General features: G+C 33.9%; 1 protein-coding gene across 1 annotated transcript in view; it reads left to right on the top strand.

Annotated features, from left to right (window-relative positions):
- Positions 1 to 27665, top strand: part of CFAP47 (cilia and flagella associated protein 47) — a 578552-nt gene that overhangs the window by 218124 nt on the left and 332763 nt on the right. Inside the window, 2 exon segments of the mRNA XM_063084619.1 lie at positions 25894 to 25991; positions 26280 to 26396. Coding sequence (XP_062940689.1) covers positions 25894 to 25991; positions 26280 to 26396 — 215 coding nt within the window.

Below are 27665 nucleotides of genomic sequence, written 5' to 3'. Positions count from 1 at the left end.
AGAATAACTTTGCCTAGTAAAACATAATTCTGTATTTTCCAGTGTGGAGATAGAGACTAAATAACTCTCTGAACTTTTCTTTATAATTTGAACAAATCCCTCTCTCTCCTCTCAAGTTCTTTGTTTTGACATTGGCTGTGTAGTACGTTGGCTATTTCATTTTATGCATTTTCTTAAAATACATTTAAATATATTCTAATTAAAGGCTCAGATGTTTTGGTGAGATGCCAGTTGGACACACCATGCATTGAATTACAAAGTCAAATTATTAGCTAGCTCAGAATTTTTGTTCAGTGAATAATTTAAAGCAATATGGAATAGCAATAAAATTAATTTGGTATGAACAAATTTTGCATGGCCAAAATCCAGAAACGAAATAAAGTAACAAGCCCCGAATCAAGTCTATGGTCTCTTCCTTATTTTAGAGCATAACCACGCAGAACCTTTAGAAAAATTACTAAAGGGATTTACAGAACAGAAATGAAAGGACTCACTAATACGTAGCATTAGTATAATTATTGGAAGACAGCTTAAGAAATACACCTAAATAGTTATCGTTAATGTGGTGAGAACACTTAACATATATAAAATTTTGCCTGCCAATTTTTTTAAAAAAATTAAAAATAGAAAAAAATCTATGATGTACTTGTGCATTAACCCAACACTTCCTGTTATTTAAAATGTACCTGCTTGCCTTATTAGGTGCTAATGTGAGAATTAGTGCAAAACTGAAACCTAAAATAACTTAATTTAAAAGTAATAATTTAATTTTAAATGTTCACCACAGAGCTCAGGCATAGATCATACGAGAATCTTTTTAAAATACAATTTTTAGGTTTAACCCAGGATAGCCTTCACCAGAACTTCTGGGATTATAACCTGATAATCTCCTCTTTAACAAGCTTTCTTTGTTTTTATTCTTATAGCACTTATAGTATTGTTTTTATCTTATATTTTCCAGGTAAGTATTTCATTCTAGGTTTCCTATTTTTTCTGATAGAGGAGGGCACAGAGATTAACTGACTTATTTTTCTACACCCTGAAGGAGCTCACATAGCTTCTCACATGTAGAAGGTTTTAATATGTTCAGGGAGAAGATGCTAATAAATATTAGGAAAAGAATAAATACTTTGACTTCAAAAGGCTTGTTAATCAGAAGAAAGAGTTGGAGGAGAAAATTAGAAGGCATAGGGACATAAAGTTGGACAGCATCGCTTAGCCCAACAAACCATAAGTAAAGCTAAGACTATTATACCAATGAATTTAACGCAAGTGAGAGATGACGAGATAATGATGTAGCAGTAGTTTTGGTAGGTGTAGGTACTGCTTGTTGCTTAGAATGAACTTATTTGTGACCAAGAGTTTCTGAGTTTGAGTTTTCTGTCATTCAAATTGGTCCTTCTAAACAGCTGTATCTGAGCATGCAGCTATAACCCCAGTTACTTCTAAGCAAAGAGACATTCTGGTCCTCAATATTTCTGCTGAAAAGGATGACTCTAGAGTTTTCTTCCCTATGGCCTTTAGGGAATTAGATTTCCACTTTTTTCTCCGAATTATGGTGTAGCCTTGGTTCATTTAATAAGGGTACTGATAAGGACCTTTCATTCAATGGAAAACTTAAATCTTTTCTCACACAATTCTCTTTCTAACCAGAAATAATAATAATTTTCCCATCCTGCTATGAAATTTGGAAAATGAGTACAGGCTAAAGGAGATTATGAACAACAAAACTACTAGGAACATTAGTGATTAACTGAGGATAAGGGAGGTATATTTAACAAGGGAGAAGATAAAGCTGCCGCATCTGGGGGAAAAGTGGTTCTCAAACTTTAATGTGCACAAGAATCCAAAGGTAACTATAGAATTAAAGACAAGCTGTCTTGAGGTTGAAATATATGAGATTAGCCTTGGTGGGATTTTGACATGTGGAGATTACATGGAACTAATATCAGGTAGGAAAATCAGTATAAGCAGAGAGCCAGAGTTGAGGAAGCTTGGGTCTTGTTCAAGTGGCAGCTCAGGCTACAAAATAGTTAAGTCGATTCACAAATACGGGAAATACTTGAAAGGTTATTTAGACCCAGCTATGGAAATTACAGAAGAATGTTTATCTAATTCATTAGGAAGTCACAAAATCAGAGTCACATTTAGGAGAACAAGTCTACCAGCAGTAAAAAAGAGGAACTGGATGGGGATTGTGATGAGAAGCTCAACAGCTACTGAATACATGAGCATGTATTAATGTGGGGTTCATGTGGGTACTGGGGATAGACAGAAAAGAGAAAACCAATGTGGAAACATTTATAAGGACAGATCTGTGGACCTTTGGCATTGATTGGATGCAGAGTAGAAAAGAAAGTAAAAGGTGTGCTTGAAAGGTCTGGTCTGAGTCATTGGGTGGAGTGAAAGAAAGAAGATGACTTGGGGAAAGACGATGAGCTCCATTCTGACCACGTAGAACTGGAGATGCCAGTGGGAGATAGAGCCACACAGAAACGTTTAGAAAGGTAGGTATGAGGTCAAAGTTACTGAGATGGGTTTGGGAGTTGTTTGATGAAGGCCAAGGACAAATTCTAGGGTGAATATAAAGAGTTGTAGTTGGACAGGATAATTCTGTGAAGGAGTTATAAAGAAAAAAAACAGAGTGATAGAAGGAGGGAAGGAACAGAAAGGTACTTTCATAGATGTCAAGTTAAGAGAGAATGTATCAACACTATTTTTATGTTATTTTCTTTAGTGGGGCACTTATAAGTATGTTTGGTAACATTTATCTTTTATTTTATATAACATTTAAAGGTGTCCCTCATTTCTAAGTAAAATTTAGAATGCTTATTTTATAATACTTTGCTAAAGCAAACAATATTCTGCACACATTTAGAAGATGACCTTTTAATAATGTTATGTATTTTAAAACTAATATGGTGTTCAAGTTTTAAGTTTACAGGCCTTGGGTTGTTTCAAATGTGTCTAATTTTCAATTTCATTAAACCAGAAAATAGTAATTATTTACAAAGAACTTTACATTTTTCAGATGCTCCAAACTTTTTCTTTAATGTTCAGTATTAAATATTTATCATTGATATTCCAAGATTGAAATGCACACGGACAATAGAAATGGTGTAATCTAACATTTTATTTTATTTATTTGTTATTTACTTATTTTTAAAATTTATTTTATTTATTGAATCAAAATCAATTACACATATTTAGTATGTATAATAATTATGCATACAAGAGTATGATCACAACTATAGAGCCAGTTATTCTAAAATTATGGGTAAATACACACACCACTAACAGGAAAAATCAACAAAATATACATTATACATATGTTGATCAAATCAATATTACTAGCATATTGACATCTAATTCCAATGCCACAAAATTCATCCATTTTAAGTGCAAAATTTAAGTTTTCAGTATATTGATACAATTGTGCAAACATCATCACGATCTAATTTTAGAACATTTTCATCATCCCCTAATGGATATGGGGTGTACCTATTAGCAGTCACTTCTTACTTCCCAGCTCCAGAAAAACACTAATCTATTTTTTGTCTCTATGGATTTGTCTTTTCTGGACATTCTATATGAATCAAATTATACAATATTCTTGTCACTTGCTTCTTTTACTTAGCACAATGTTTTCAAAATTCATCTGTGTTGTAGCATGTATCAGTACTTTATTCTTTTTCATTGCTGTATTAGTCCATTTCTGTTGTCTATAGCATAAATACCTGAAACTGGGTAATTTATAATAAACAATATTGCTTACAGTTTTGGAGGCTGGGAAGTCCAAAGTCCAGGGGACTCATCTGGTGAGGGCTTTGTCCTGGTGGTGACTACAGTGACTCACGGTATCACATGGCAAATAGGGCAGAGCAGAGAGAGAGAGACAGCTCCTCATGCTCCCTCCTTTTAAATCCCTCAAAACCACACCCCTGGCCACCATTAAACCATCAACTTAACCACCTCTTCAAGGCCCCACCTTTCAATTACCATAATAGGATTTCTCACCCTCAACAGCTACAGTGGGAATTAAGTTTTGGGGGAACATTCAACCCAAGGTGCCAGAGTCCAGCACTGCAGGATTCATTGGACCTGAATAGGTGGTGTGGATTTGTTGAAAAAAGAAAGACACAGATCACAGATGTCTAGTGCAAGTGTGGACAACAACCACATGAATCTTGCTTTATTTATATTTTTTTACTTAATCTTTTACATAATGAATTATCTTTTAATCGAAACATTTTTTATTTCATTTCTATTGAAAAAGAAAGGTCAAAATGTTCCAAAGTACTCATGCTTTGACAAAAACACCCACTCATGCATCAATAGTTCACCCCAAAGTCCGTGGCTTGTGGCCAGGAAACTACACAATAACAGCATGCTTGGCTTTAAAGAGCATCAGACTTTCAGTTTGAACCATAATTCTTAACCTTCTTAACTTATATGTAAACTTACATTCTATTAATCTTACTTATGTTTAACAATTTAATAATGTTTATGTTTATATCAACTATGTTAATTCTTAACCAACTAAAACCATATTACTTATATCATGATTCTATGTAATAAAATATAACAATAAATCTCTATTACTGTTAAATGATTCTAAATTATAAACTAATCTAAAACAAACCTATTAATATCAAAACTTGTTTATATTCTTGTAATATTTTACTTATTTATATCTATAACAAAACCTTTTATGTCCCTGCCAATAGACTTCAGGAAAAGTACAGGGGACAAAATGAGAAGTTAAATGACCCTTCTTAAGTTTGTTAAAATACACTGCATCATTCTTTTTATTACTGTGGAATGACCTGTTCTTGGTGAGTCAAGTGAAGCAGTGGGAGTGGAGAAGGAGCAAAGAAATCTGTAACTGGTTGTGATCAATTAGTTGTAAGCACCACTGCACTCGGACCTACTGTCTCCCTAGGAGATGTGGATTTATAAAAATTTAACACAATAACTTCATTCCACACGCACGAGAGTATGATCACAGCTATAGAGCCAGTTATTCTAAAATTATGGGTCAATGCACACACCACTAACAATAAAAATCGACAACAAAATTAAATCAAGCCAACCCATACTGGGAACATGTATCAAAAACACCTTTAGTACTGACAATGCCCTTTAAATAAACCAGTTAATTTTGATGTATTTTAACATGTCCTTTGAGAAACTCCAGGGCCCTTGGAATCTCCCAAAACCATACCAAGCCAAAAGGTTAGGCTGTTTAATTCTGGGAAGCCTTGTCAAGCAACCAAAGGTGAACAAACAGGAAATTCCATGGAGCCATGCCACATACATGGGATCCCCTTGCAGCCTGCTGATCAAGGGGTATTGCTCCTCAGGCTCCTGTGCTGTTCCCTATAGCAGGATGGCACTCAACACCAAGGCAATTGCCAAATTTGTTTATCTATTGTATTGGCTTGTGGACACTTGGATTGTTTCTACTTTTTGACTATTATAATGCTGCTATGAACATTTATGTAAAATTTTTTGTGAATATATACTTTCATTTTAGTTGAGAATTTTGCATAGAGGTGGAACCACTGGATCACCTAATAATTGAATGTTTAGCATTTTGAGGAACTTCCATATTGTTTTCCAATGTGGTTTTACCATTTTACATTCTCCGAACCAATATATGAGGGTTCCGATTTCTCCACATCCTCACCAACACTTATGGCTGTTTTATTGACTATGGACATTAGATGGTGTGAGGTGGTATCTCATTTGCATGTGAATTGCATTTCATTAATGACTAATTGTGTTCAGCATTCAGTATTTTTAGCTTGTGATATTTTTTGACTTTTTATTTTTTTTGCACTTTAATATGTGATAATATAAGATTCTCTTCCTCCTCTTAAATTGGCTGTTTTATTCAACTGCGAGGTTTCCAGGTTGATTTTTTTTAATAAAAATTCAGAAAAAATAATGTAGACAAAAAGTTAGAAAAAATAGATCACAAAGGAAAAATATTTTTAAAAATTTTAGGAATATTCACAGTTGTGTTGAACACTACAGGTAACTCAGAACAATGTAAGAAAATTTAGTATGATGAATGTGGCATTTCAAAATCCATAATAAATACTAGTTCGATTGGCTGACACTTTAGAATTAAGATAAAGTTACCTCTGTGCTACATACCATATTCCAAAAATGAATTCTAAATGCATAAAAAACTATTGTTTAAATACCAAGACCATAAAATAACTTGAGGAAAAAATAAGTGAATCTTTATCTGATATTTGTTTGATAATTTAGAGAATTCTAATGAGGGCAGAAGATACTAAAAATGTCATTTATTTAACAAATATTTATTAAGCACTAATTTATGTGCCTAGCACTAATCTAGGGATTAGAAACGTAGCAGTGAATAAAAGAGCCCAAATCCCTTCTATCTGTCAGCTGCATGGGCCTTGGAAATGAATCTGGTCTCTTGAGTGGCAAGTGAGAATTTTTATCACTCATAACATCATCACACGTTGATTAAATAAAATTGCATTACCTTTGTGGTTGGAACACTTAGTTGCTCACTGAGCTGAAAAAATATTTTAAGAAATCGAATCATAAATATTATATAGGTAGATATAAATATATCTATGTATACACAATTACATACACATACAATTTTGCACTTTTTTTTTTAACCGATAATGGGATCACAACCCTCAGCATGGTGTTGTCTGCACCACGCTCAGCCAGTGAGCGCATCATATATAGGATCCGAACCCATGGCCTTGGTGCCACCAGTGCTGCACTCTCCCGAGTGAGCCACGGGGATGGCCCTAATTTTGCATTTTAAAAAATACAAAATAAATACATAAGTAAACATATACCTATTCACCAACTGTCTTGTCAATGTTTTCATGCATGATTCCAGTGATTTCCAATGCAGTTGACTTTTGTCTCTGATTACATCAAGACAAACCATCACTTTTTCTAATGGTCAGAGAAGTGTCAGTATTTATGATATCATTGTAAACAGGAAGTTAAGGAATGAGAATGCCAACCATCACATTCTATAATGCTCAAAATTTTTATGTAGATAATTAATTTTTGGAGAATTCTTATCTTTTTTATGTATTATCTAAAATTTCATAATTTTGGCTATAACATTATAGGGATCTTCAGTCAGTTCCAGACTTTAGACATCCCATATGTATTCTTCTAATATTTAGCTTTCTCTCAAAATGCTCAAAAAAGGATCACAAAAGAACCAGTAAAGGCTTTTCAGCCTTGTGGAATGAAAGCATGTCTAGAATAGACAAAATCAGAACTTGATTCACTTATCTTTTCTTCAACAGACCACAAATCTAATTAGGCATTTGACAAAACCATGATTAATAATAGCCAACATTTTTGGTATGCCAATTAAAGGACTAAGAATTTTATATATAAAATCACACAAGATCTCATAGTTAAATATTTATATTGTTTAACAGAAAACCTAAAGCAAAAAGGGTCATTTATTTTTCCAGAAGAGCATGTGGCTGGGATTCGAATCCAAGCAGTTTGATTTCAAACTTCATTTTAAGTATCATCGTGTGATACTGCCCGTTCAAAATATTAATCATAGCCTTCTTTTTCATTGCAAATTCTTTCCCGATAGCCTGAGAGATGTCTTATTTCTTTTTCATCAATAGCATTGGTTTTTCAAGTCTAGACTAACATTGGAATCACCTCAATGATTAAAAAAAAGAAAAAAAAATGGGCTTCCCACCCCAAGTCAATCGAAACTGAATCCTCATGGTGTTGCCTATACATGCATAGCTTTTAAAAGCCCTTTTTAGGTGATTCTGATGCACAGTGAAGGTTACAAACCTTAATGTATGCAAATTTAGATATAGCAAATAAGATAAAATAGTTAATGCAAAGATACCATATAAGATGAATATTTGTGCTCTACAAGAAATATGATTTCCTGAAATATGCCCCAAACATAAAAGAAAAAAAATTATAAATAACATTATGAATTCTGAGATTTTTGGTTTTCTGTTGTTGCTACATGTTTTGGATTTACGCAGCATTGATAGTCATTGCTGTGACAGGTGAGAAAATTATTCCTGTCATTTCCTCTCACCTTCCTTTCTCAGTGTCATTATTTTTGTTACATTTCTCATGCCTACATTGTTAATACTTATAACACTTATATTCTATTGTCGGTATTCAGCCACATGTGTTATTTCCTGGAATCTCCATTTTTATTTTTTAATTCAATTATTGGATGGCCGGATTTCTAAGTTATTTTGCTTTTCAGATTATCACTCTAAGGGTTTCTAGTCTGTTAGTTATGTTTGTAAATATATTAATTTATTTATATGTAAATGGCATCTTGACTGAGTATAAACTTTGGGGTAATTCATTGATTTTATTTATTTTTTATTGAAACATACTTGACAGTACATATCTGTGGGGGGCCACGTTGAGTATGAATACCTGTGTGCAATATATAATGCTCAAATCAGGATAATGAGTATATTCAACATTACACAATGTAGTAATTTTTTGTGGCCCTTTACCAGTTTCTCACTAATAACCTCTCTCTCTTCCTCTTTCCCACCTCTGGTAAACTCAGTTGTGTTCTCTCGTTTTGGAAGTTCAACATATTGTGATCATTGTATCTTTCTTTCTTTTTAAAATTTATTTGCTTTTTTTTTTCTTTTTTTTTTTTTTTGCTTTGTTTTGTTTTGTTTTGTTTTTGCTACCACTTATGAGTGAGGACATATGGTATTTCTCTTTCTGTGCCTGGCCTATTTCACTTAACCTAATTTTCTCCAGATTCATCCATGTTGCTGCGAATGCCATAATTTTGTTCTTTTTTATGGTACAGTAGTATTCTACTCAGTATATATAAACAATTTCCTTATCCAGTTATCCATTGATGGATATTTAGATTGGTTCCATATCTTGGCTATTGTAAATAGAGCTGTGATAAACCTGGGAGTTCAGGTATCCCTTTGACATTATGATTTCCATTCCTTTGGGTATATACCCAGCAGGGGGATTGCTGGATCATATGGTAGTTCTATCTGTAGTTGAATGAGGAACCTCCATACTGTATTCCATAATGGCTGCACTAATTTACAGTCCCACCAACAGTCCTACCTTTCTTTGCATCCTAACCAGCATTTCTTGTTCTGTCTTTATGATAATGGCCAGTCTGACTGGGATGAGATGATATTTCAATGTGGTTTTGATTTGCATTTCTCTGATGCTTAGTGATGTTGAGAATTTTTTCATGTATCTCTTGGCCACTCGTATATCTTCCTTTGAGAAGATACTTAGCTCCTTTGCCCTTTTTTTAATTGGGTTAACTTGGATTTTTTTGCTAATAAGTTGTTTGAATTCCTGATATATTATTTATATTAATCTCCTGTTGGATGCATAGTTTGAAAATATTTTATCCCACCCTGTTGGTTGTCTCTTCATTTTGTTAATTGTTTCTTAGCTATGTGGAAACTTTTTAGTTTGATATAATCCTATTTGTTTATTTTCTCTTTTGTTGCCTGTGTTTCGGGGGTCTTATTCATAAAGCCTTTGCCCAATCTTACTTCCTGAAGTGTTTCCCTTATGTTATCTTTTAGGAGTTTTATAGTTTCAGGTCTTATATTTATGTCTTTAATCCATTTTGATTTGATTTTGGTATATGGCAGTAGTAATGCTCTAGTTTCATTCTTCTACATATGGAAGTCCAGCTTTCCCAGCAACATTTATTGAAGAAACAGTCTTTTCCACAATGAATGTTCTTGGTACCTTTGTCAAAGATGGGTTGGCTGTAAATAAGTGCGTTGATTTCTGGGTTCTCTACTCTGTTCACTTGGTCTGAGTGTCTGATTTTATGCCAGTACAATGTTGTTTTGTCACTATAGCTTTATAGTATAATTTGAAGTTAGGAAGTGTAATGCCTCTGGCTCTATTTATTTATTTATTTATTTATTTTTGCTTAGGATTGCTTTGGTTATTTGGGGTCTATTGTTGTTCCATATGAATGTTAGCATTGTTTTTTTTTCTATTTCTGTGAAGAATGTCATAGATATACTGATGAGGATTACATGGAATCTGTAGTTCATTTTGGGTAGTATGGACATTTTCACAGTGTTTATTCTTCCAATTCAAGCATATGGGATGTCTTTCCATTTCTCATGTCATCTTTAATTTCCTTCAACAGTGATTTGTTGTTCTCATTGTAGAGATCTTTCACCTCCTTGTTTAAATTTATTTTTAGGTATTTTATTTTTTTGGTGACTATTTAAAGTGGGCTTAATTTCTTGATTTATTTTCTGCTAATTCATTATTAGAGGATAAAAACACTACTAATTTCTGTGTGTCAATTTTGTATCCTGCAACTTTACTGAAATAATTTATCAACTCTAAGAGTTTTTTTCTATTGTCTTTCAGTTTTTCTATACAGGATCACATCATCTGCAAATAGGGATAGTTTGACTTCATCATTTCCAATGGTTGCCCTTTATTTCTGTCTCTTGCCTGGTTGCTCTGGCTAGTGCTTCCAATACCACATTAAATAGGAGAGGCGAGAGTGGGCATCCTTGTCTTGTTCATGTTCTATTTAGAATGATGTGGGCCATGGGTTTTTCTTACATGGCTTTTATTGTGTTGATATACTTTCCTTCTATACCGAATTAACTATGAGTATTTATTATCAAGCAATGTTGAATTTTGTCAAATGTTTTTTTCTGAAATTTCTTTTTTGTTATATGTATATGTGTGTGTGTGTGTGTGTGTATTTTTTGGGGGGGGGCATCTGGCTGACATGGGGAACCAAACTCTTGACCTTGGTGTTACAAGGCAGTGCTATAACTTCTCTAACCTGCCAGCCCTTTTTCTGCATCTATGAAGATAATCATATGGATTTTGTCCTTGATTTTGTTGATGTGGTGTATCACATTTATTGACTTGTATATGTTGAAACATCCTTGCATCTCTGGGATGAATCCCACTTGATCATGGTGTATATTTTTTTTTATGTATTCCTATATTCTATATGTGCTCCTATATTCTGATTGCTAATGTTTTGTTGAGGATTTTTGTGTCTATGTTCATCAAGGATATTAGCCTGTAATTTTTTTTTTTATTGTATCTTTGTCTGGTTTTGGTATCAGGATGATGCTGGCCTCATAGAATGAGAGAATGGGAGAATGGATTCTTGTATTAGTACATTTTTGCATTCTTCTAACAGAATACTTGAGAGTGGGTAATTCATATCAAAAGAGGTTAATTTGCCCCATGATTCTGGGACAGCTGCACTTGGTACAGGCCTCAGGCTGCTTCTACTCATGGTGGAAAAGGACAGGAAGTCAATAGGTACAAGCAGATCACACGGTGAGAGGAAGTAAGAGAGAGAGGGGAGGTGCAAGGGTCTTTTTAAACAACCAGCACTCAGAGGAACTAATAAAGTGAGAACTCACTCACTAACCCAAACCCACAGGGAGAACATTAATCTCTTCATGAAGGATCTGCCCCCATGACTCACAGCTCCCAACACTGCCACCTTCAAGATCAGATTTCCACATGAGTTTTGGGGTGACAATAACATCCAAACTCTATGAGTTCTGTTTCAATTTTTTTGAAATAGCTTGAAGGTAATTGGTATTAATTCCTCTTTAAAGTTTTGGTAGAACTCAGCTGTAAAGCCATTTGGTCCTGAGCTTTTCTTTATTGGGAGATTGCTGATTACTGCTTCAATATGTCATTGTTATTGGTCTGTTCAGGTTTTCTATTTCTTCTTGTTTCAGTCTTGATAGTCTTGGTAGTTTGTATGTGTACAGAAATTTATCAGTTTCCTTCAAGTTTTCATATTTCTTGTCATACAGTTGTTTATAATAATCTCTAAAGATTCCTTGTATTTTTGTGGTATCAAGTGTAATGTCTCCTCTTTCATTTCTGATATTTGTTATTTGGGTCTCCTCTCTTCTTTCTTTGGTTAGCCTAGCTAATGGTTTCTCTATTTTGATTACCTTCTCAAAAAGCCAACGTTTTGTTTCATTGACCTTTTGTATCATTTTTTTGGGGGGGGGTCTCTATTTCATTTAGTTCTGCTCTGATCTTTTTTTTTTTTTTGTCATTTTTGTGACCAGCCGCACCGCACTCAGCCAGTGAGTGCACCGGCCATCCCTATATAGGATCCGAACCCGCGGCGGGAGCACTGCTGCACTCCCAGCGCTGCACTCTCCTGAGTGCACCATGGGGTCGGCCCAAGTTCTGCTCTGATCTTAATTATTTCCTTCCATCTACTAATTTTTGGATAGGATTGTTCTTTTTCTAGTTCTTTGAGATGTAGAATTAGGTTGTTTGTTTGAAATTTTTCTGTTCTTTTGATGTAAGCATTTATTTCAATAAACTTCAGTCTTAGTACTGCTTTTGCTTTATTCAACAGGTTTTGCTAAGATGTTTCTTTATATTCATTACTTTCAAGAATATTTTTGATTTCCTGTTTAATATCATCTTGGACCCATAGGTAGTTCAGGAACATGTGGTTTAATTTCCATGTATTTCTGTAGTTTCCACAGTTTTCTTTGTTTTTGATTTCTAGTTTTAATCCACTCTCATCTGAAAAGATACTTGAAATGATTTTGATTCTTAAAACTTTGTTGAGACTTGGTTTGTGACCTAACATGTGGTCTATCCTGGAGAATATCCTATGTGCTGTTGAGAAGAATGCATATTCTGTAGTTATCTAAGACCAATTGGTCTAAAGTGTATTTTAAATCCTGTATTTCTCTGTTGATTTGTTGCAGAGGTGATCTGTCCAATGTTGAGAGGTGTGTTCAGGTCCCCAACTATTATTGCACTGGGGCATATCTCTTTTTTTAAATCTAATAGTATTTGCTTTATATATCTAGGTGCTTTGGTATTGGTTGCATATATATTTATTTTATGTCTTGCTGGTGGATATTTTTATCATTATATAAAGGCCTTATTTGTCTTTTTATGCTTTTTGTTTTAAAATTTTATCTGATGTAAGACTAGCAACTCCTGCTCGTTTTGGTTTCCATTTTCATGGTATAACTTTTTCCATCCCTTCACTTTTAGTCTGTTTGTCTTTGCAGGTGAAGTGAATTTCTTGTAGAAAGCATATAGTTGGGTACAGATTAATGCCTTCAGTCAGTGTCTTTTGATTGAGAAATTTAATCCATTTTCAATTGACGATTGTATTTGTAAGGTATTGTCTTACTCCTGACATTTAATTGCTTCTCATATGGATGATTTAAATATCTTTGTTCCTTTCTTCCCCATTAGTGTTTGCCTTTGGTGTTTATTGATTTGTTTGATGTTGTAAAGTATGCTTTTTTTTCTCTTTCTCATTTGCATATTATCTCTACCAGTGGTGTTTATTCCTTCTCATGTATTTAAGGTGGTGATTATCACTTTTTTGTTTTGTGCAGAACTCCCTTAAAGAGTTTTTTGTAGGTCTGGTCATGTGGTGGAGAACTCCCACAGCGTGACTGGATGCTTTCCCCTTGCTGTTTTTAGGATTCTCTCTTTGTCTTTGACTTTTGATAGTTTGACTGCATTGTGTCTCAGAGAGGACCTTTTTGGATTGAATCAGTTTGGGGATCCTTGAGCCACTTGGATCTGGAAGTCCACATCTCTACCACTACCTGGGAAGTTTTCTGCTATTATTTCATTGAATATGTTTTCAATTGATTTTCCTTTCTCCTCCTTCTTTGGAATGCCCATTATTCACATATTTGTGTGCTTAATGTTGCCTAATACCTCTCTTAGATTTTCTTCATTTTTTTCAGAATCTTTTATTTTTTCTTTTCTTTTCTTTTTTTTTTTTGTTTGCCTATGTTATTTTGAAAAGACTGTTTTCAAGATCAGAAATTCTTTCTTCCACTTACTCTAGCCTTCTGCTTATGCTCTCAACTGTAGTTTTTATTTCATTGAAAGAGTCTTTCAGTTTCACGAGTTCTGCTACATTCTTCTTCATGGTATGAATCTTGTAAATTTCATCCTTCATGCCCTGGATTGTTTTTCTCATTTCATTGTGTTGTTTCACTAAGTCTTTTTGTATATCACTTAGTTTCTTTAAGATTGTTTCTCAGAATTCCTTTCAGACATATCAGGGGTTTCCTGTTGTGTTAGTTCTAGTATTTGAGAATTATTGTATTCATTTGGGGTTCTCATATTTTCTTGTTTTCCATATTTCTAGTTTCCCTACATTGATTTCTGGCTATCTGGTAGATCAATTGCTTCTTCTGTTACTCTGGGGTGGCATTTGAAGAGACAGACTCCCTCCTGTAGATTTCTTATATATGCCCATTGGGTGAGGTGTTTTAGTTTTGGTTCTGGGTAAGCTCACTTGTTTCAGTATTTCCGGGTAGGTTCTGTTGTTCTGGATAGACTGAGTAGTTTTTGGTTGCATCAGAAGCTACTTCTGAGGCTGGAGCCATGCAGGCAGCCAGGATGGTTTGGGCCACATAGATGGCTGGACAGCTGCCCCATGCATGTAGGTGGGAATGCACAGTTGGCTATGATGGTTGGGGCTGTGCAGGTGGCTGGATGTCTGTGGCTTCATGGATAGCAGGGCCAGCTGTGTCTGTGAGGGAAGCTGGATGGCTGGGTCCATGTATGCAGGTAGGGCTGCAGTTGGGGTGATGTGGATAACCAGATCCATGCAGGTGGCTGAAAAGCTGGAGCCACTCAGGCAGCAACTGCTGTGTGGTCAGCTGGGCTAAGACACATGGGTGGCATGGTCCTAGCAGTGGGGCATACTGTACATGATGAAGTCTTGTGCAGGGAGAAGGGCCATAACTCTAGTACTAGAGAATGGTACAGGAAACCTTGGTGCTGGTTGGGGCAGACTGAGGCAAGAGGAGGAGAATGGTTACTGCTGTGAAGTGCTCACAGTTGAGTAGAATCTTTCTTTTTTAAGGGAGAATTCCTCCTGACTGATCCTGGTGTTGGAGACGTGGTGGTGGCTGAAGCCACATATCTCTTTTTCTTGCATACCACTTTGTGTGGTTTTTGTGCTCCACAGTGTCCTCACAAGTCTCTTACTGGCTGTCCATGCTCTCCCACTGATTCTGTCCCCTGCACTCACCAGCAAAAAAAAATAATAATGCTAACAAAAGAGAAATAAAATAGTTTCTCTATCACCCCCAGAAACCAAAAAAATACAGAAGACAAACAGAAAATTAGAAAGAAAGGAACAAAAGGTACATAAGACATCCAAACAAAAATCAGTAAAATGCTAGGAGTAAATCAACACCTTTCAATAATAACTCTAAATGTAAAGGGATTAAATTCCCCATTCTAAAGACACAGACTGACTGACTGGATTAAAAAGATGGACCCAACAATATGCTGTCTTCAAGAGACTCACTTGTCCTGTAAAGACACACATAGACTAAGAGTGAAAGGATGGAAAAAGATATATCATGGAAATAAAAATGAAAAATGAGCTGGAGTAGCTAGTCTTATATCAGATAAAATAGACATTAAACCAAAAACCATAAGGGAGATAAAGAAGGCCACTATATAATGATAAAAGGATCTATCCATCAAGAAGACATAAAAATCTTGAGTATATATGCACCCAATGTCAGAGCAGCCAGATTTACAAAGCAAACACTATTAGATCTAAAGAAAGAGATGGACAATAACACCATAATAGCAGGGGACCTGAACACTGCACTCATCATTGGACCGATCATCAGGCAAAAAATCAACAGAGAAACACAAGATCTAAACAATGCTTTAGACCAATTGGACTTTGCAGATATCTACAGAACTTTCCATCCAACAACCTCAGAATATTGATTCTTCTCATCAGCACATGGAACATTTTCCAGGATATATCACATATTAGATCACAAAGCAAGTCTCAACAAATTCAGAACTATTGGAATTATTCCATGTATGTTTCCTGATCACAATGGATTAAAATTAGAAATCAATAATAAATGAAACTCTGAAAACTATACAAACACATGAAAATTAAACAACATTTTACTTAATGACATTTGGGTCCAAGAAGAAATTAAACAGAAAATCAAAAAATTTCTTGAAACTAATGAAAATAATGACATGTCATACCAAAACCTGTGGAATACTGAAAAAGCAGTATTAAGGGGGAAATTTATTGCATTAAATGCTTACTTCAGAAGAAAGGAAGGATGGAAAATAAAAAATCTAACACTTCACCTTAAAGATCTAGAAAAACAAGAACAAACCAAACCTAAAGTTAGTAGATGGAAAGAAATTATTAAGAGCAGAACAGATTAAATGAAATAGACACCCAAAAAACAATAAAAAATATCAATGACACAAAAAGTTGTTTTTTTGAGATGATAAATAAAATCAACAAATGTTTAGCAAAATTAACAAAGAAAAGAGAAGACCCAAATACCAAAAATTAGAAGTGAAAAAGATGATATCACAACTGACAACTCTGAAATACAAGGAATTATGAGAGATTACTGTATACAACTATATGCCAACAAATTTGAAAATTTGGAGGAAATGGGTAAATTTTGGATGAATACAAACTACCAAAACTGAGCCAAGAAAATATAGACAACATGAACACATGAATAACAGGAAAAGAGATTGAAGCTGTTATCAGAAGGCTCCCAACAAAGAAAAGACCAGGAACAGATGGGCTCACTGCATAGTTCTACCAAACTTTCAGAGAGGAACTGATACCAATTCTCTACAAATTGTTCCAAAAACTGAAACAGAGGGCATTATCACAAACTCATTCTATGAGGCAAACACCACTCTGATACCAAAACCAGACAAAGGTGCATCAAAAATAGAAAACTACAGGTCAATATCCTTGAGGAATAATGATGCAAAAATCCTCAATAAAATACTAGCTAACAGAATACAGCAACAGACACAGAAAATTATACACCATGATCAAGTGGGATTCATCCTAGGGATGCAAGGTTGGTTCAATATATGTAAATCAATAAATGCAATACACCACATCAATAAAAGCAAAGACAACAACAACATTATCATCCCTCTTGATGCTGAAAAAGCATTTGACCAAATTTAAAATTCTTTCAGGATAAAGACTCTCTACTTGCTAAGCATAGATCGAAAGTATCTCAACATAATTAAACCCATATATGATAAGCCCACTGCCAATGTTATCCCGAATGGGGAAAAGCTGAAAGCTTTTCTGTTAAAAACAGGAACTAGATAAGGATGTCTACTCTCACCACTCCTATTCAACATAGTATTGGAAATACTAGCATGAGCAATCAGAGAAGAGAAGGAAATAAAGTGCATCCAGATTGGAGAGGATGAATTCAAGCTGTCCCTTTCTGCAGATGTTAAGATCCTATGTATTGAACAGCCTAAAGCCTCTATAAAACAAACTCCTAGAGTTGATAAATGATTTCAGCAAAGTTGCAGGATATAAAATCACCACAAAAAAAATCAGTAGCAATTCAATACTCCACCAGTGAACATGCAGAAAAAGAAATCAAGAAAGCTAGCCCACTTACAATAGCCACCAAAAAAATATAATATTTAGAAATAAAGATGACCAAGTATGTGAACAATCTCTACAAAGACAGCTACAAATCAATCTTGAGAGCAATTAAAGAGGACACAGGAAGATGTAAAGAAATCCCATGCTCTTAGATTGAAAGAATTAACATTTTGAAAATGTCCATATTACCCAGAGTCATCTACAGATTCAATGCAATCCCCATCAAAATTCCAATAACATTTTTCTCTGAGATAGAAAAAGCTACCCAGATATTTATATGGAACAATAAAAGACCATGCATAGCCAAACCAATCCTGACCAAATAAAATAAATCTGGAGGCATAGCACTACCTGACTTTAAACTACATTACAAAGCTATTAGAACCAAAAGAGCATGGTACTGGCATAAAAATAGGCACACAGATCAATGGAATAAAATAGAGAACCCAGAAAGCAATCCATACACCTATAGCCATCTCATCTTTGGCAAAGGCAGCAAAGCTATGCACTGGGGAAGAGACTGTCTTTTCAACAAGTTGTGCTGGGAAAACTGGATACTCATATGTAGGAGAATGAAACTAGACCCGTATCTTACACCATATACCAAAATCAACTCAAAATGGATTAAAGAATTAAATAAACATCCTGAAATAATAAAACTCCTTAAAGAAAACATAGGGGAAACACTCCAGGAAGTAGGAGTGGGTACAGAATTCATTAATAGAATTCAAAAAGCACAGGCAACTAAAGGTAAAATAAACAAATGGGATTATATCAAACTAAAAAGCTTCCACACAGCCAAAGAAACAATCAACAGAGTAAAAAAAACAACCGAGTGGGAGAAAATATTTGCAAAATATACATCTGATAAAGGATTAATATCCAGAATATGCAAGGAACTCAAATAGCTTTACAGCAAAAATCCAAATAACCCAACTGAGAAATGGGCAAAGGAGCTGAGTGGGCATTTCTCAAAGGAAGATATACAAATGGCTAACAGACACATGAAAAAATGCTCAACCTCACTCAGCATCTGGGAAATGTATATCAAGACCACTTTGAGATACCATGTCACTCCAGTTAGGATGGCTAACATCCAAAAGACTGAGAATGATAAGAGCTGGAGAGATTGCAGAGAAAAGGAAATGCTCATACACTGTGTGTGGGGCTGCAAAATGGTGCAGCCTTTATAGAAAATGGTATGAAGGTTCCTCAAACAACGACAGATAGGTATACCATATGACCCAGCTATTCCACTGTTGGGAATATACCCAGAGAAATGGAAATCACCATGCCAAAGGGATACCTGTACTCCAATATTTATTGCAGGTCTATTTACAATAGCCCCAAGGTGGATCCAGCCAAAATGTCCATCATCTGATGATTGGATAAGGAAACTGTTGTATATCTACACAATTGAATTCTACTCTGCTATAAAAATAGAATGAAATAGTACCATTCGCAACAACATGGATGGACTTAGAGAAAATTATATTAATTGAAACAAGTTGAAACAAGTCAGGCGCAGAAAGAGAAATAACACGTGTTCTCCCTTATTTGTGGGAGCTAAAAATAAATAAATAAATAAACACACAAACAAATCAAGGAGGGGGGAGGAAGACAAAATAACCACAAAAATTCCTTGAACTATTTAAGTCAAGTGTACAGATATGATGGGGGGGAGAGGGTGTGGAGAGGAACGGGTAAAGGGTCATGAAAATCAACTACAATGTATATTGAGAAGTAAAATATATATAAATAGATATGGTGTAAAACCTTATTATTATTATTATTGTAACATAGGTGATTGTACATATCTGTGGGGTACAGAGTTGAATGTCATTACCTGTGCAATATGGGATGCTCAAATCAGGATAATTAGTATATTCAACATTATGCAATGTATAAAGTATATGCAAACCGCAAACAAGTACTTGGAGAACATTTCCTCTTTTGTACACTTTGAAAGAATTTCTGTAAGAGTGATTTGCTGTTTCTTGAATTTTGTAAAATTCACTGGTAAAAGCATCTAGACCTGTTGTTTCCTTGTGGGATAATTTTAAATAAAAAATCAGTTCTTTAATGCTATAGGATTACTCTTATTTTCCATTTATTCTTGAATGAAATTTTGTAACATATTTTTTGAAATTAATGTGTTTTATCTAACTTTTGAAAAAATATTAGCAGAATATGATTCATAATTTGTCATATCTGTTCTATTGTATGTAACTTCTGTAATTGTTTTCTTTCTTACTTTAAATATTGTTTTCTTTCAAATTCTTTTTTTATTGTCTTTCTCCATAGCAATTATCATCATGGTACTGAAAATTATTTACATTGTTTCCAGCTAAATGATCATTTATATGGAAGTCCTACCAAGTACTATATACATTATTTCAATTTCATGTGACTGATCCTGTAACTATTATATGTGGCTGATCTTATATTTATTTAGAGTTTAAATATCTTCATAATTAAGCTACTTTTAGAAGCAAGATGATTTATTTTTGCATTAAAGCATTTATTACATTGCATTTCAGAAGTGTTTTAAAACAAAAATTTTAATGTAGTATGTTACCTTTTATGAATATCAAGTATTAAAGTTTTTCATGAATTAAAAAGATCTCAAAATTGCTAGCAATAGAATCCAGCAGCACATAAAATGAATTAACGTAATTAGCAGATGTGATTTATCTCAGGAGTGCAAAGTTGGTTTAACATGAATACCAATCAATTTAATACATAAATATTAATAGAATAAAAATGAATATTTAAATGTAATCAGCAAAAGCAAAATCATATATCTAGCAAGGGATTTGTATTAAGAAAATGTAAAAAAACTGAAGTTAGTAATAAAAAGACAAATATCCCAAATAAAAAATGAATAAAGGATTTGAATAGGCATTTCTACAAAGAAGATAAGCAAATGACCCATAATTACATAAAAAGATGTTCAACATATTTAGTCATTAGGGAAATGCAAAACAAAATTGCAATGACATAGCACTTGGCACCAACTTGGATAACTAAAATTAAAATAACATAAAAAAGATAACAAGTATTGACAAGGATTTGCATAGATTAGAACCGTCATACATTGCTAGAGGTTTTTAAAATGGAAAAACCACTTTGGAAAACAGTTTGTCATTTTCTCCAGGTGTTAAAAATGGATTGACTAATCAGAGAAGCTATGCATGTGTTGGGGCAGGAAGTATATATGAAATCGCTGAACTTTCCACTCAGTTTTTCTGTGAACCTAAAACTGTTCTTAAGAATATTGTCTTTTTAAAAATAAATTAGTGATATGATTCAGGAATTCCACTCATTGTGATATACTCAAAATAACTGAAAACATATGACTACACAAAAATTTCTGTATAAATGTTCATAGCAGCATTATTCCTAACAGTCCCCAAATAGAAACAATCCATGTCCATCAACTGATGAATGCATAAACAATTTGTGGTATATTCATAAAGTGGAATATTATTCAGCCATAAAAAAGAATGAAGTACTGATACATTTGAAAACATGAATGAACCTCAAAAGCATTATACTAAGGGAAAGACACCAGAACACAAAAAGGCAGATATTTTATGCTCCCGTTTCTATGACATGTCCAGAATAAGTAAATCTATAGTGACAGAAAGCAGATTCATTTGTTTCCAGGATATAGAGAGAAATGGAAGCATTCAGTGAGTATGGGATTTCTTTATGTGTTGAGAAAAATATGCTAAAAGTAGATGGCAGTGATGATTGCACAACTCCGTGAATACACAAAACAACAAAGAATTGAACAATTGAATTGTGTAAAATTTATGTTGTGTAAATTATATCTAAATAAAACTGTTATAAAAATATAGCGTTATAATCACCTAAAATAAAATTTATGTAGCAATTATAATATTCATAAAAAATAAGTGGATGCAATTATTCTTTCAGTGCATTAAGTGATTCAATTTTATGTTTAACAGCCATATTCTAATTTATAATACTATTTAGGACTGGCATTTTTATTACTATTTTAATAAATCTGAATATTTGAAGTATTACAATGTAAAAAATGGATAAAACATAACTTCCAAATTAAAATTTTAGAACAGTGTATGGAGCATCTCTTAAATTTTCTGGTTCCTGACAAATGGTGACTAGATTTGACTGCTTGTTCCCTTTCCAAAACACAACCCTAGACCAACACTTCTCAGATGATAATATAAACAAATCTTCTGGAGATTTTCTTAAACTGTTTTATGTTTCAGTGGGTGTTGAGTAGGGCTGGAAATTCTGCATTTTCAATGAGCTTCCATTTGATGCAGGTATTGTTGATTCAGTTAGCTCATTTTGAGAAGTAAAACCTTAAAAGGAGTATAGGAGAGAGTGGCCTATATCAAAGGAACTATCATAAAAACTTAGAAAATCTTTGACATACCTAAGGCTGTGGTAAGCTATGGAGAGGGCTTAGCAGTAGCCTTGCATATAAAAGGCAAGATATAAGCATGGAATCAGAGATTATAGAAGCACTTGGAAGTTTTCTTTTTACCTCTTCCCAGCATCGTCCTGGAGAATCACTGCCATCCTATTCTTACTGAGAGCCATGTTTGAGCAGTAAAGGCTCATGCCTACTGGAATTTGATATCAAAGCAGTTCCAAGTTGTGATGGGTTGGATAAAAATAGGTGCTCAGGGAGGTAGAGGACTGGAAAGAGCTTTGCTCCCATCCTTACAACAACAGCGAAAGCAAGACAAACCAAATTCTTGATTTTTCTTGATTTCTCCAGAAAGCTGAGGTTCCAGAGCAATAAAGTGGCTCCAATGTAAGGGAGAACAGGCACTTATAGGAAGAAATGAAGTGATAGTAATGTTCTACTTGTGGTAGATACAGCTAGACACCGGTAAGAAGAGTTGAGTTATGGTGGTTTGCACATTATAGAGACCAAGCGTAATGTAGCAAGAGATCATGAAGCCCTTGGGGCCACAATTATAGTAAGAATTTGCATCCTTTTGTATATTCATTCTCCTCAAACCTCCCTGGTTGCTCACAGAAATGACTGAACTAAGTCTGGAGAACATGTCCGCCATAGTGAAGACCTGGAATAAGGGCAAGCAATTTGCCCAGACTCCTATATACCCTATAAAACAAATGTGTTAATCTGTGGCAAAGACAACACATAATGTCACCCTTAGGGCCCTGGTAAAAATTCACTGAAGTTGGAAAGAAAGAAAAAGAAAGAAAAAGAAGGAAAGAAAGAAGGAAGGAAGAAAGAAAGAAAAAGGAAAGAATGAACTTAAAAAAGAATAATAAGCCACCTCCACTTCTGAAAATGGGGCTGTAATTTCATATGACTGTCAAGTAGAAAATCCCAAAGAATCTACAAAAACCTCCAAAAACTAGTATATAAATTTATCAAGGTCACAGGGTGTATGATCAGTGCACAAAAATAAATTCTACTTTTATATACTGGCAGAAAACAGAATTTGAAATTAAAATATACCATTTACCATAGCAAAAGAGAATGAAATACTTAAGTATAAACCTAACAAAATATGTTCAGGTTATACGACAGTACTTCAAAAAGTCATGGAAAGATTTGTATTGTCTTTCAATTCTATTTCTCCACAGACTTTTTGAAGTACCCTTGTATGTGCTATAAATGAAAAAACATTGATGAAAAAGATCAAAGAAAACTAAATATATAGAAAAATATATCATACACATGGTGTTGGAAGACTAAATATTAAGATATCAAAAATTAATCTATAGATTCAATGAAATCCTAATGAAAATCCCAACACATTGTTTTTATAGTTATTAATAAGTTGACTTCAAAATGTACATACATGTATAAAGGCATTGTTACTACAATACAACAGCCAAAACAATTATGAAGTAGAAGAATCTTTGAAACTACAATAATTAAGACTGTGTGGTATTGGCAGAAGGACAGATATATAGATAGATCAAAGGAATAGAGAAGGAATAGATCCATATAAACATAATCAACAAATTTTTCTTTTACAAAAGTGCAAAAACAATTCAATCAAGGAAGAATAATATTTTCAACAAATAGTACTTGAACAATTGGAGGAACATATGCAAATAATGAACTTTGATCTATACCACGCACTTACACATCAAACTAAAATCATTTCAAAGTGGATCACAGAGTTAAAGGTAAAATAAAAAAATACAAAACTTCTAGAAGAAAACATAGAATAACATTAGTAAAACCTTGAGTTAAAGAGTTCTTACATATGAGACTAGGCATGATCCATAAAATAAAAATTAAAAGAATAAAAATAATTAGACTTTACCATATTAAAATTTTGCTTTGTGAAAGACACTGTTCAGAGAATGAAAAGACAAGCTACTGACTGGGAGAAAATAGTTTTGAATCACATATCCCGAAAATTTCTTGCATGCAGAAAACATGAAGAACTCTCAAAACTCAATAAGAAAATAAACAACCCAATTTGAAAAACAATCAAAAGTTCTGAACAGACACTTAACCAAAAAAAGAGAGAGAGAGAGAGATGGGAAATAAGCATATGAAACTGGCTGAATATAATTACTATATGGTCCAGTAATCTCTTTCCTGCCCAAGAGAAATTAAAATTGATGACCACAGTAAGTCCTGCATGGAAAGTTTATAGCAGAAAACAAACCAAATGACCTTCAGTCAGTGAATGGGTACACAATCCGTGGTATATCCATACAATACAACTTAACAGTAAGAAGGAAAAAAAAACAACTATTGATTCACACAATAGCATGGTTGCATTTTAAATGCATTTTACTAAGAGAAAGAAACTAGACCCAAAAGACTACATGTTAATATTGTATGATTTCATTTTTATGGCATTCCAGGAGAGGTGAAATTATAGGGATGAAAAACACGCCACTACTTGCCAGAGGCTGACAGATGAGGGTAGATAAGGACAGATGACTACAGAGGTACAGCGCATCAGAATTCGGGGAGTGATGAAACGTTTCTGTATGGATATGTGGTGGTGAATATATGAAAATGTATGCTTTAAATCCCTCTAAGTATTACTCCACAAAGAGTGCATGTTAGTGTATGTAATTAAAAAAAAAAAAAATCAGCCAAGATATGGAAGTAATCCAGGATAGAATGTAGGCTGTGACAAATGAGTTTCTCTGGATTACAGATGTTTGACAGCCTCAATGGTAGTAATGGAGAAGAAAAGAGCCAACTTATTAATTAAAAGAATGTTATGATTGCGTATTATAAAACTAAAGATGAAAAAAACTGTACATACACACCTTATTCTAGTTTCTCACAGGGGCATGGATTTGCAATTATGAAAGCACATTATATGTAGACTAGTTGAACAAATAAGTAAATATATTGTAGATGATAAGAGCCAGAATTTTCGCTGTTGACAAAAGAAGGGGGAAGATCAAAATGTAGCACTGGATTGCAGTTTTTGCTATGTGGTTATCTATCCATTGATTTCTAGTTCGGGGATATTACATTGGTTGTTTTCCTGTTATGGGTGTGATCGTTCCTTAACAAGATGTTAAACTCCTTCAAGTAATCCTGGTGTGTGAAGTGACATACATGTCATAGAGATCTTCTGTCATAGTTTTCTCTTTGCAAAAAAATGGGAATCAAGGGATTTGAGGGGATTTATGAAGATCCCTTGTTTATAGGCAAGAAAGACATTGTCTCAAACAATAAAGAAGCTAGACCCTTTTGGAAACTTTTTAAAAAAGGGAATGTCGTATTAACAGCAATTATTTCCACTGGTTAAATCGACCTTCACCCAATATGGGCCAATATTTCAGGTATTCACTTAATATTCAGATACTTTTACTTTTTGTTCCAGTCTCAGCATAGTACTATTTCTGTAATTGAGAATTACTTTTATTACTTCTCCATCTTATATTTTCTTTTATTTGTCTATTTTGGTTTCTTTATGCCATAAATCTTCAAACCCTTCCATATGGTGACTCTATATGTGGAGGAATTTCTCCAACAAATATGGAAACCGGCACTAAAACTCTACATTACCAGTAACCACATGCCTTTTGAGCCTCCTTACACATGTTGATGATCATCGATCAGACATTTGAGCCTCAAGATACTCAACAGAATGAGCAATGTTGAAATATTGGATTTGTCTTCCTTTACTACATGGTAGTGTAGTTTTCAAAGTGGTTCACATAGAAATAAAGGAGATAGCTCGCAGTAGCTTATAAAGCCATGCAGACATCTTTCATAGTGTTAAACTTCTGAGGTTTAAAATTAGTTTTTATTTGTGAAATAATATGCTTTTTATTTTTCAAGCAGAGACAAAGTTTTCTTACCTATTGTGCTAATTTCCATAAGATGCCTTTTAACAAAGCAATACTATTGTTATATTTACTTTGCCTCTTTTATGAAACAGGTGCTATTCCCTCTGAGAGATGGATAGTAAATTTTGACAAAGACCTATTAGATGGCCTTGTTTTTGCAACACAGTTGGGAGCTTATTGCCCGTTTTTGGTAAGAGTCATTTTTATGCACAATGATCTATCATTTGAAAGAACTTAGTGATTAAAATTTGACGTACATTTTCTGAAAAATGTTCTCTTTAAATGTCTTAATTTTAAGTCAGACACCTGAATCTGAATGGCTAGCAATGCCTTTTTGCTTATTCTCGCATTTTTATTACAATAATCTATTAATGACAAATGTTAATATCTAAATGATTTTTTGCTGAACAACAGAGAACACTTAAAAAGGAGAAATTTTTATTCCATTACCAAAAGGTTTGATTGTTGTCTTTTCCAGATAGAGTCTTATTTTGTAAATATGTACACACAACCAAAAAGTCCTGAACAGTATCTGCACAATTCCCTGATTATTGTAAATAGTCTTCGTGAAATTGGCTTCAACATGGGCATACAGGTGGGTGCCATTACATCACACATTCTATAAACATTTTATAAGTTTCTTTTGTTAGTTTAATCCTTTATAACATTGATTTGTTTATAAATTTTATTTCTATATTTATTTTTATTGGCATATTCATTATTGCAAATCATAATTTTTCTTTATGCCCCTTATCCTGCCTATCACTCTTCAACCCCCTTTCCTCCCCCGACCCATCCATAGTATCCTTAGGATTGTTCTCTCCTTTTGAAAGTTCAAGGTATTATTGTGGTCTCTTTCTTATTTTCTTTCTTTTTTTCTTTCTTTCCTTCCTTATTTACTTCCTTCCTTCCTGGCACCCACTTATGAGTGAGGACATGTGGTATTTCTCTTTCTGTATCTGGCTTATTTCACTTAACATAATTTTCTCCAGGCTCATTCATGTTACTGCAAATGGCAGAATTTCATTTTTTTTATGGCTGAGTAGTATTCCATTGAATATATACCACATTTTCCTTATCCAGTTGTCTGTCGATAAACGTTTAGGCTGGTTCCATAGTTTGGCAATTGTAAATAAAGCTGTGATGAACATGGGAGTTGCAGATATCCATTCAACATGGTGATTTCCAATCCTTTGAATATATACCCACCACTGGAATGCTGGATTGTATGGCAGTTCTATCTGTAGTTGTTTGAGGAAGCTCCTTACCATTTTCCATAATGGTGTCACCAATTTACAGTCCCACCAACAGTGTAGAAGAGTTCACTTTTCCCCACATCCTCACCAGCATTTGTTATTCTCTGTCTTTTTAATAATGGCCAGTCTAACTGGGGGGAGATGTTATCTCAGTGTGGTATTGATTTCCATTTCCCTGCTGCTGAGTGATGTTGAGCATTTTTTTCATGTATCTATGGGCCATTTGTATGTCTTCCTTTGAAAAATGTTTATTCCTCACCTTTGCCATTTAATTGGGTTATTTGTGGGTTTTTTTTTTTGTTTTTTTTTTTTTTTTTACTGTATAGTTGTTTTAGTTCCTTATATACTCTGGATATTAATCCTTATCAGATGTATAGTTTGAAAATATTTTCTCCCACTCTGTAAGTTGTCTTTTCACTCTGTTAATTGTTTCCTTTGCTGCACAGGAGCTTTTTAGTTTTATATAATCCCATTTACTGACTTTTTCTTTTGTTGCTTGTGCTTTTGAGAACTTATTCATGAAGTCTTTGCCCAGTTCTACTTCCTGTGGGGATTTCCCTATGTTTTCTTTTAGTGGTTTTATGGTTTGGGGTCTTATATTTAAGTCT

The sequence above is a fragment of the Cynocephalus volans genome, chromosome X (assembly GCF_027409185.1).
Source record: "Cynocephalus volans isolate mCynVol1 chromosome X, mCynVol1.pri, whole genome shotgun sequence".
In the NCBI taxonomy this organism is placed as follows: domain Eukaryota; kingdom Metazoa; phylum Chordata; class Mammalia; order Dermoptera; family Cynocephalidae; genus Cynocephalus; species Cynocephalus volans.
Note: the sequence above shows the minus strand (reverse complement) of the source record. Positions and strands in the feature narration are given on the sequence as shown.